The sequence below is a fragment of the Cheilinus undulatus genome, linkage group 3 (genome assembly GCF_018320785.1).
Source record: "Cheilinus undulatus linkage group 3, ASM1832078v1, whole genome shotgun sequence".
NCBI classification, from domain to species: Eukaryota; Metazoa; Chordata; class Actinopteri; order Labriformes; family Labridae; genus Cheilinus; species Cheilinus undulatus.
Genome location: NC_054867.1, coordinates 54,833,957 through 54,846,283, shown reverse-complemented (window position 1 = coordinate 54,846,283; position 12,327 = coordinate 54,833,957). Strand labels below are relative to the sequence as shown.

General features: G+C 41.4%; 1 protein-coding gene across 1 annotated transcript; it reads left to right on the top strand.

Moving 5' to 3' along the window:
• Nucleotides 1–381: 381 nt before the first annotated feature.
• LOC121507351 (acidic mammalian chitinase-like) lies at nucleotides 382–9,949 on the top strand. Its single transcript, XM_041783634.1, has 11 exons — nucleotides 382–400; nucleotides 2,779–2,808; nucleotides 2,922–3,126; nucleotides 4,176–4,232; nucleotides 4,327–4,492; nucleotides 5,547–5,671; nucleotides 6,743–6,866; nucleotides 7,771–7,953; nucleotides 9,289–9,405; nucleotides 9,497–9,623; nucleotides 9,707–9,949. The coding sequence occupies exons 1-11, from the start codon at nucleotides 382–384 to the stop codon at nucleotides 9,913–9,915; spliced, it is 1,362 nt and encodes a 453-aa protein (XP_041639568.1). The 3' UTR covers nucleotides 9,916–9,949.
• The last annotated feature ends 2,378 nt before the right edge of the window (nucleotides 9,950–12,327 follow it).

Genomic DNA, 12,327 nt, shown 5'->3' with positions numbered 1-12,327 from the left:
AGGTCATTAAATATCAGCTGTTATCAGCTGAACTTTGACCTTTACTTATTAGTCATTGATGAGACAAATATAAATGAGAACACAGAGACCAGGAGCACAGGACTCCTCCGACCCTCTCCTCTACTACAGGTGAGCACAGGTAGCCTCCACACCTTTATCAGGGAACATTTGATGTTTTATTTTGAAAGGGCAGAGGGTTATTTTCATTGAAATGCTTTAGAAGTCAGACAGATTTGTCGTGTGTGTTCTGCTCAGTATTTTTCATGCTACTAAATCAGTAGAGCCATTAAAGCTGACATTTGTTAGAGAAATGAACTTGAGTGATTCCTGATTTTATATTTTTTACAGATTCACGTTTCAACAGAACATCTCATCTCCACGATGGCAAAACTCCTCGCAGGTATTCACTCATTCATGTTTTTCAACGACGGGTTGAAATAATCCTTGAATGTGTGTGTGATTAACTCTTATCAAAAGACAGGACATAATAAAAACAAGAGAAAGCCTTTTATTCAAACTTTATTAGTTTAAGGATGAAACGTTTGTTCGACTGTCTTTAGAGAAAAACTCTACATTCATTTTTTATTTCACATCCATGTCGTAGACTTCAGGTTTCTCCACAGAAAAGCTGGATGATCACCATGGTGTCTAAAATAGGGGGACAATGGGGGGCCAGCAGGGGGCGGGGCTTTCAGCACATAGAAATCCTCACATAGTTTAAATTTCACAAAAATGTTGGTGATATTTGGACAAGAGGATGGACAACGGCATCTACTACTGAACTACAACCCCAATTCCAAAAATGCTGGGACGCACAAATCTCATAAACAACATATCTGACATTGGAACTGAAACATTTTACCCTTTAATAAAACATATGAGCTTATTTTGAATTTGATGGCAGCAAACACATCTCAAAAAAGTGGAGACAGGGCCGTATTTATAACATCCTCTCGTCCTTAACAACAGTCTAAACATCTGGGAAGCCAGGAGACCAGCTGCTGGAGTTTTTCAAATTTGACCACAGAACAGTTTTCCATGATTCCTCAGTCCATGTTAACCCCTGAATTTCTATTGTATCATATTTGATACACACTTTTATGGGAACTCTATCTAATCAAAATGATCTATAAATTACTTAAAAATCTTTTTTATTTTTTAATAACTTTATTTTTAAAATGTGTCACCACTTTGAAACAGAACTTATATATACAGCCGACCAAAAAGCAAAAGGACCAAGCTAACAGATGAAAATACATTGACATGAATAAACCACATACATAATAAAACATAAAAACATGTGTGATGTTTAACAGTATTTTTTTATAACTACTAAAATTTTACGGTAAATTACCGGCGGCAGTGGTTGCCAGAGCTTTACAGTAAAAAACAACAGAACAAAACATGAGAAATTACCATGATTAAATTATTCCATGGGCTGCACGGTGGTGCAGGGGTTAGCGCGGTTGCCTCACAGCAAAAAGGTCCCCGGTTGGCTTCCCGGTCAGGGTCTCTCTGTGCAGAGTTTGCGTGTTCTCCCCGTGCATGCGTGGGCTCTCTCCGGGTACTCCGGCTTCCTCCCACCACCACAGACATGCTCGTTAGGTTAACTGCAAAGCAGAGCAAAGTCTGTAATTTTAACCAAATACTTCCATAACTGCCTGTCAAGATTACAGCATTTTTCCTTTAATTTCACAATCTTCTCTCATTTTAACAGTACAGTTTTGTAGTTATTACATACTATAATTGTAAAAATCAGTGTTATGAGTGGTTGCTTGATTGACAGTAACCTGTGTATTTTATAGAGTAATATACATTTTAGCTTTAGCTGTCATTTGTGGATGGCATGGCCAACTGTGTTGACAGACGATGATTTCTGCAATGTTCCTGAGTCCTTGCAGAGATTTTACTGCAGAATCATGCCTGTTTTTAATGCAGTGGCTTCTGTTTTACATTGAGAAACATTTTTATGAAATTAAAAACAAAACAGTAAAAAACAATTTTTAGACTCAGTTTTTTGCAGATTGTTGAACCTCTGCCCATCTTTCCTTCTGAGAGACTCTTCCTCTCTAAAATTCTCCTTTTATACCCAGCCATGTTACTGACCTGTTGATAATTAACCTAATTGGTGTCAACATGCCCCCCCCATCGTCTTCCATCAGTCCCGCTTACTTTTCCAGCCTGTCGTTTCCCTGTGCCAGGTTTCAGAGCGACATAGGGAAGGGAAGGCTGCCACTATTTTCAGCAAGACAATCCTAAACCACATACCACATCCATCACAACAACATGGCTTCACAGGTGAAGAGTCCAGGTCCTGAACTGGTCTGCCTGCAGTCCAGACCTTTCACCGATAGAAAACTTTTGGAGCATCAGAAAAGGACAAATCCAGGACGCAATGGGAAACTTAGCCCTGTCCCTACTTTTTTTGAGATGTGTTGTTGCCATCGAATTCAAAATGAGCAAATTTTTTTCATGAAATGTCTCAGTTTCAACATCTGATACGTTGTTTTAGTTCTGTTGTGAAAAAATATGGGTTTATGAGATTGACAGTCATTGACTTTTTTTTTAACATTTTACACAGCGACCCAACTTTTTTGGAAATGGGGTTGGCTCTACATTTAAATACACACCAAGGACAGGAGTGAACCTCTCAGTCAAAAAAGACAAAATCATCAGTATATCAGCAAATACAGGGTTTTTATAATTGCAATCACATCATAGCACTGTCTACCTTTATTTGCTAAAATAAGACGTCCTCATTGGTTGTTTGTTTTGCAGCTCTGGGCGTCCTGCTCGTCCTGCATGTCGGTAAGATCCTTGTCCATCAGATTTGATTATTCACTGTGGTTGATATTTTCATGAATATAAATCATTTTTAGAATAAACACGTGCTCATTTTAAATCTGCTTTCTTCTCCTCAGCCTCGTCTGTGAAACTGGTGTGTCACATGACCAACTGGGCCCAGTACAGACCTGCAGGTGGTAAATTCACGCCAACCAACATTGACCCCTTCCTGTGCACACACATCATCTACAGCCTGGCTACCATCAACAGCTTCAACCAGATCACCCCTGTAGAGTGGAACGACGAGCAGCAGTTCGTCCTGCTCAACCACCACAAGAACGTGTGAGTGTGCATGATACGCCATCAACACAGGAAGTTTCTGAGATTTTATTCCAAAGTTTAATAAACCCCAGTACAATATAAATTAAGAACGTGTGAGTGTGCATGATACGCCATCAACACAGGAAGTTTCTGAGATTTTATTCCAAAGTTTAATAAACCCCAGTACAATATAAATTAAGAACGTGTGAGTGTGCATGATACGCCATCAACACAGGAAGTTTCTGAGATTTTATTCCAAAGTTTAATAAACCCCAATACAATAACACGTTTTTAAGATTTTAATAAACCCCAATAAAATATCACTAAGAATGTGTACAATATAAATTAAGAATGTGTGAGTGTGCATGATACGCCAACAACACAGGACGTTTTTTTTTTAGATTTTATTTAAAAAGTTAAATAAACCCCAATACAATATCATTAAGAATGTGTGAGTAGGCAAGAATAAGCCAACAACACAGGAAGTTTTTAAGATTTTATCATAAAGTTTAATAAACCCCAATACAATATCACTAAGAATGTGTAAGTGTGCAAAAATTAGCCAGAAACAGGACCGTTGCAGACCACATTTTTGATAAAAACTACTTCCTGTTCAAAAACCAGGCTGAGCTTTTAAACTGATCCAGTTCTGCTGATCCCAAATAGGTGGGAGAAACTAAAAAAGGCATTCAAAGTAAAGCTCAGGTCTCAGGAGGTGAATGTTGTTACAATGCATGATGGTCCTTTAGAATTGGAACTCAACCACAGTGGTAGAAATGGCCGGCATAGTCATCTTGTCTGTTAGCCATAAATACTGTCGATGACTATTGATGACTTATCAGGAACCTGAAGGGCCGCCTTGGAGCCTGAGTCTCAGGGTGTGGATGTGGCCACTCTACAAATCTTGATTTTAACATTGTGTCTCATCAGTGAATTTACAACAGCTGTATCTCAGCCGGACATCCTCGTATCCTCGCTAGTTAAAATAAAATCTAATATATTCCCGGTCTAAATAAATCTATGTTTGAACTTTTCTAATTAAGGTTGTGTTTTTGTCTCTGTGCTGTCAGTAATCCTGCTCTGAAGACTCTGCTGTCGGTTGGCGGTACAGTGAATGGAATCAGCCCGTGAGTTTCAATCTAACCTTCCTCTTCAGTTTACATGAATTCAGCTGAGACATCAAATCAGCTTCTTCTAATGCTGCGTGCTTTATCCCAACAGCTTCATCGCCATGGTTGCCAGGGCTGAAACCCGAGCAGCCTTCATCAGGTCGGCCATCAGCTACCTTCGGCATCACGACTTTGACGGTCTGAATCTGGCCTGGGAGTTTCCCGCTCACAACGGGAGCCCGGCAGGGGACAGGGAGAATTTCTCCCTGCTGGTTGAGGTCAGTTTAAATCTAATTGTTCATTATTATTTTAATAAATGCTGTGGGATCAAATCAGCAAAGAGGGGGGCTTTACAGATTTAAGAGTTTAACTCTTTATCACAGTAATGTGCTAAATCCTCCTGAGAGCTTCAGAAAAATAAAGAACAGCCGAGGGAGATAGGAAACAAATATTCTGCAGATGTTTGATGGAAATTAAATGGACATTATACATTTTTGATGTAGATCCTACCTGGACTGTCATTAAATGAAAAAAATAATTAGGCAGACTCTGATAATATCTGTGAAAGTAGAAGCAAATCAGATGTTTAATAGAAGAGTTACACCAACTTCCTGTCAAGTGGTGAGATATTGAAAAGAACCTGAAAGAAAGATTTGAACGTAAAGAGGGGCAGACTCTGATAATACCTGTGAAAGTTGAAGCAAATCTAATGTTATTTATTAGAGTTATGCCAACTTCCTGCCAAGTGGTGAGATTTTGAAAAAACCTGAAAGAAAGATTTGAACATTTAGAGGGGCAGACTCTGATAACACCTGTGAAACTTGAAGCAAATCCGATTTTTATTATGAGAGTTACGCCAACTTCCTGTTATATGGCGAGCTTTTAAAAACGGTGCTATCACCATTGAGGCGTTCTTTGATAAAACATCTCAGTGTTTTGGATACCTATTGAGGCTTTAGATCCAAAATCTGAGCTTGATAGGTTCAGCACGGTTAAAAGTAGCACACTTCCCTCCCCTCATACTAACAGCTCATACCGAGGTGTGAGGACATGAAGGTAGAGGCCCTGGGCTACAGTCCCTGTAAGCCCATGCATTAATGCGCCTATGATTATATGTATGATATAATACATGATGGCAGTTTGGTAGGCATGGTCGATCTACATAAAGGCCTCTAGGCTCATACCCTAGCTCAGCCGTCTCAGAAAGATCTAACACAATGCAGACATGACAAGAGAGATGAATTCTAAAATCCTCTTCAGGTCCTGTCTGATCTGATGTCAGTACTGAGATGTGTATTTTTTTTTTTCTTTTTTTAATCATTTCATCTTCAGGAGATGGCCAAAGCCTTCGAGGACGAGGCCAAAGAAAACAGGCTGACTCAGCTGCTTCTGTCAGCTAATGTTGCTGGTTTAATCCCGACCATTGACAAAGCCTACGAGGTCGGCAAAATCTCAGAGTAAGTACGACTTCACTGCCCTCAGAAGATAGAGCTATCCTTAGAGGTCACATTTATAGTTTATTTGTATGTATATATATTTTAAGATTATATATTCTCAGAGGTCCCAAAAACATGCCTGTGAAGTTTGTTGCTGAAAAAACACCCTAGTATTGGATTTTTGCATGTCTAAAAACCCCTCCGTTTCAGCCCTTGTTTCTGTGTCTGTGGCTTTAAATGTTCTTCCAAGTGGGGAACAGAACCTTGGGGTGGGGCTAACTCCTTACATGACATCATGACCACAGAACAGTTTTCCATGTTTCCTCAGTCCATGTTAAATGTCAACTGAAATCTCAACAAGCCTCCCTATTTTGCCTCCCAGTTAACATGCCGTAAACTACAAACATCAATATTTTTTAATCTTCTGCCATGAACGGAGACCGACACAGGGACTGGTTTTCAGCATTTAATGAGGTCTGCAGAAGACACAAAACACATAATTTGCCCTCTGTTCCTCTGTCTGCGCCGTAGCTCCTAAACAACAAATTTTTAACAATGAATAAGGTGGAAAATCTCCTGCTCTACATGACGACATGACTTACGGCGGGATGCGGTATTCCGAATCGCGCCTAAAAAGTTACATGAAAACATCGTCTAAACTTCTAATAAAACTTTTCAAAACAGCACTAAACGGCTGGATAATGTTATATTAGCAACAGTTAGCACCACACACCAAGGGTTACAGCTTAAATGGCTCATTTTATAATGTAAACAACAAAATAATGTCGGAGAATTTTTACACACAACTTACCCTCAGCAATGTGGAGCAGCACTGTGAGGGACAGAGAGGAGGAGCTACGGAAGCCCAGGAGGTACAGAAGTCATGAAGGGCAAATATGTCAGTTTTCACAGGATAATTGAAATAACCCTAAATAAAAATACATACTTGAGATAAAATTCACAAATACCAAATAGAATATTCAAATAAAACAGTTATAAATTCTCAAAAATAAATTGGAAATATATATAGAAATTAAAATTCATTTTTAACTCCGTTACACCATCACTGATCTTAAAATCTTTCACCAACAGTAAACTCGACTTCCTCAACGTCATGACCTATGACTACCACGGTCACTGGGAGGCAGCTACTGGACACAACAGCCCTCTGTACCGCAGCAACGTGGACACGCCCGCACACATGCACCGCAACATCGTAAGAGCACTTAGAAATATGGAGTCATTATTGTCACAAAACTCAAGAGAATATTTCAACAATCTGAGAGCATGACTCATTGATTTGGGCAGGATGGCATCGTCTTTCTAAAGCCTATCAAAGACTTTAAAGGATGAGATCATCAAAGATATAGGATGAAATGTTGTTCCCTCCATTTTTGCCTCATAGTAGACCATGGTTGGCAACTTTAAGAAAAGTGGGTGTAACTGGCGAGGAGTGAGGGTTCCTTGCCAGTTACACCCACTTTTCTAAAAGTTGCCAAAAAAAGACCATCAAGAAATGGAAAGATCCTTGGTATGTCTGTGTTCAGTCAACTTCCAAGCCCCACAACTCCAACTCAGTTCCTCCTAGAGAATTCGTTTTAGCTTTAAAAAGTACAGAAATTATGCAGCTATTTCTGCTGAATTCACTTTTTTGCTATCTTTGACAGCTTTTATGAAATTACTGTTAAAGTTTGATGATGAATTTTGGCTCTCAGACTACTATGAGTGTGTATGTGACAGAATGTTGGGACTCTCTCAGTGAGATCAAAACAACAGTCTTCTGGAGAACAGCATAGCACCAACTGGCAGAGCTAATGTGATTGGTCCATCCTCTATCTGCTTCCTATTGGTTGGTTCATCAGAAAATCCAAGAGATTTATGCAGAGAAAGTTTCGTACGCCACAGAGAAAAATGAGAGAGTTGGTTTGACAAGCCAGCAGAATCTGCCTGAATGAGAGGAGAATGGGTTGAATAGGAAACTAAAGATTTGAGGACTTTAAAACATTACGATGTGCTCTTGAGTTTTGCAACAATACTGACCCCATACATCCTTCGTCATCAGCATCATATTAACATAAAGATATCCACACTGTTGGACTGATCGTCTTTCTCTCTGTCAGAACTCAACCATTTCTTACTGGATTTCACGTGGAGCGGCCCCTCAGAAGCTGCTGCTTGGTATCCCCACCTACGGACGAACCTTCCGCCTCTCCACCTCCGCTAACGGCCTTGGAGCTCCAGCTAATGGCCCAGCTGATGCCGGGCCCTACACTCGCACAGCTGGGTTCTGGTCCTATTATGAGGTAAAGTCATGTCGAGTCTGTTTGAGGTCCATAATTCCCTCTTAACCTCCTGAGACCTAAGTACAGAGCCCGGGAGGTGACATGAACATTAATTTTTTAATACGTGCGAGCGAGTTAGTATCTCGTGCGTGCGTTTTATTTGTATCTTGTGAGTCGGATTTCTCTGTATCTTGCATGCGCGTTTAACATATATATGTATAGACTATTTCGTGCGCACGAGATATGAATAAAACACGTGCGTGAGGTACTAAATCACGTGCACATATTAAAAAAATAAACACGTTCATGTCACCTCCCGGGCTCCGTACCTTAGCTTTAGTTTGAATGCATTTTTAGTTCCCCCCTCTCAGTAGGACCTGATAAGTCTAAAAGCTCAGCCTGGACTTTGAACAGGAAGTAGTTTAGACCAAAAATTATGTCCACAAATCTCCTGAAGTGCCAATTTCTGCAGAAAACCCAGACCTGGATCAATTTTAGAGCAGATATTCAGGTAGAGTGTTGTTGGTGGTCATCAGCCAGTCAGGGATGGTGCAGTTATTCCAGAAATGTACGCTCAAAGTTTAAATTTCTTAGAATCAACAAAAAATCCCTCAAATTCAAAGAAATTACCTAAACATATATTTAATAGTTTTCAATAAAATGAACCCCACAATGTCTTCAAATATTCCATAAATGATTCTGTGAAAGTTGATCATGCATTCCAATAAAAATCCCCCCAAAAAATATCCATGTAAGTTCCTGAAAATTCCAAAGCAATCCCCCAGATTTTCTAAATACTCTCCCCAAATTACATAAAAATATTGGACCAGCCCCCTAACAAAGACCACCCCACTCCTCAAAATTTACAAATAAAAAAATAACTCAAAATTTAAAGCACATTCCTCCAAACATTTCAATTGAACCCCTAAACTCCCATGAAAGAGCTGAAATGTTTCAAAGGGAATTTCTTCTATAAATTCTCCATAATATCCAAACATATCGCCAAAATTCCCAGTCAAATTCCCCAAAATATACGAAGTCCATGACATTTCCATGAAAATTCCTGAAAATGTAAGAGTAAATTCTCTCACTATTTCAAGCAAATTAGTTAACAACTACTGTTGGAGAATACAAACAGGACATATCATGTTGCCACAAGGTGGCGCTATGACTATAATGCCATAATATTCCCATAAAAACTCCCCCAAAATGACCTATAAATTCCTGACAATTTTCAACCAAATTCCAACAAATGTGCAAATACGTTCCCCCAGACTTCGCGAAAATGATGGAAAATTCCCCCAAAATTCCAAAATATTTTCAAAATAATAACAAATATTCCTTTTGTGTTCCCAGATCTGCGAGTTCACCCCGACTGCTGATGAGCACTGGATCAATGAACAGGAAGTTCCTTATGCCACTTACGGCAGCGCCTGGGTCGGCTACGACAACCTACGCAGCCACGCTGCTAAGGTAACCCCAACTTTTAACAACAGACCAAATTAAAGGTACATTTCCATGTTTATTAGGTCATCTCTGACTGCCTCTGTCCCTTCATTCGTAGGTTGAATTTCTGAATGAGAACAACCTTGGAGGTGCTCATGTCTGGACTCTGGACATGGATGACTTCGTAGGAACCTTCTGTGCTGGCGGACAGTACCCTCTGACCAACACCCTCAGGCTGAGAATGGGTAAATCCACCATCATCATAAATCTACTGATCTATCAAAGAATCTGTCCAATCAGTGACATGTTTCCTCCTCCGCTTCTGCAGGTTTCCCACCAAAGCCCACTACCACACCGGCTCCCACCACCACCAGAGACCCCATCGCTGATTTCTGTCACGGTCGGCCCGACGGTCTGTATCCAAACGAGGCCGATAACACCACGTACTTCCAGTGCTTCCAGGGGAACACCTACCTGCACCGCTGCCAGCCTGGACTCATCTACTGGGACTCCTGCAAATGCTGCAACTGGCCTTGAGCCGCAGGGACCCGATCCAACAAGTCCACAACAAATCCACAATGAGTCAATCTCTGTACGGTATCATCAGTGGAAGGGTTTCAGTCTCTGACTAATCTCTCGATGCTTGGTTCAGACTCAAAGCTCTCATAAATGAAATAAAATTCTACTCTTAAACGATACGCCGGCTTCACGCCTCCTTCTTGGGTTTTATTTTAAAAATGTGAATATTTTCTGCAGGCTTGACTAGATCTCATAGCATTGATCACATAATCATGTGTTGTAATTAGGTTCACTGATACTTATAACCCATAGTTTACTTTCTAATCCTCCCTCTTTATTCCTCCTTATGAACGGCTTTGTCTACACACAACTATTCTGGAATGTTCATGACTGTTCAGCCCCCTTCAGGTACAGGGGGGTCCCAAGTCTATGACACCTCTATATTCGGGGTCACGGGCTGAAAAGGTTGAGAACCAATGACCCACAGAACACCAGAACCATGGTCTACAGAACACTAGAACCATGACCTACAGAAATCTAGAACCATGACCCACAGAAAACCAAAAATATGGCCTACAGAACACAAGAACCATGGCCTACAGAACACTAGAACTATGACCCACAGAACACTAGAACCATGGCCTCAAGAACACTAGAACCATGACCCACAGAACACCAGAATCATGGCCTACAGAACACTAGAATCATGGCCTACAGAACACTAGAACCATAGCCTACAGAGCACTAGAACCATGACCTACAGAACACTAGAACCATAGCCTACAGAGCACTAGAACCATGGCCTACAGAACACTAGAACCATGGCCTACAGAGCACTAGAACCATGACCTACAGAACACTAGAACCATGGCCTACAGAACACTAGAACCATGGCCTAGAGAACACCAGAACCATGGCCTACAGAACATTAGAACCATGGCCTACAGAACACCAGAACCATGGCCTACAGAACACTAGAACCATGGCCTAGAGAACACCAGAACCATGGCCTACAGAACACTAGAACCATGGCCTACAGAACACTAGAACCATGGCCTACAGAACACTAGAACCATGACCTACAGAACACTAGAACCATGGCCTACAGAACACTAGAACCATGACCTACAGAACACTAGAACCATGACCTACAGAACACCAGAACCATGGCCTAGAGAACACCAGAACCATGGCCTACAGAACACCAGAACCATGACCTACAGAACACTAGAACCATGACCTACAGAACACTAGAACCATGGTCTACAGAACACAAGAACCATGACCTACAGAACACTAGAACCATGACCTACAGAACACTAGAACCATGGCCTACAGAACACTAGAACCATGACCTACAGAACACTAGAACCATGACCTGCAGAACACTAGAACCATGGCCTAGAGAACACCAGAACCATGGCCTACAGAACACCAGAACCATGACCTACAGAACACTAGAACCATGACCTACAGAACACTAGAACCATGGTCTACAGAACACTAGAACTATGACCCACAGAAAACTAGAACCATGACCTACAGAACACTAGAACCATGGCCTAGAGAACACCAGAACCATGGCCTACAGAACACCAGAACCATGACCTACAGAACACTAGAACCATGACCTACAGAACACTAGAACCATGACCTACAGAACACTAGAACTATGACCCACAGAACACTAGAACCATGACCTACAGAACACCAGGACCATGGCCTACAGGACACTAGAACCATGGCCTACAGAACACCAGAACCATGACCTACAGAACACCAGAACCATGGCCTACAGAACACCAGAACCATGGCCTACAGAACACTAGAACCATGACCTACAGAACACCAGAACCATGGCCTACAGAACACTAGAACCATGACCTACAGAACACTAGAACCATGACCTACAGAACACTAGAACCATGACCTACAGAACACTAGAACCATGGCCTACAGAACACTAGAACCATGGCCTACAGAACACCAGAACCATGGCCTACAGAACACCAGAACCATGGCCTACAGAACACCAGAACCATGGCCTACAGAAACACTAGAACCATGGCCTACAGAACACCAGAACCATGACCTGCAGAACACCAGAACCATGACCTACAGAACACTAGAACCATGGCCTACAGAACACTAGAACCATGGCCTACAGAACACCAGAACCATGGCCTACAGAACACCAGAACCATGGCCTACAGAACACCAGAACCATGGCCTACAGAAACACCAGAACCATGGCCTACAGAACACCAGAACCATGACCTGCAGAACACTAGAACCATGGCCTACAGAACACTAGAACCATGGCCTACAGAACACTAGAACCATGGCCTACAGAACACAAGAACCATGGCCTACAGAACACCAGAACCATGACCTACAGAACACTAGAACCATGGCCTACAGAACACTAGA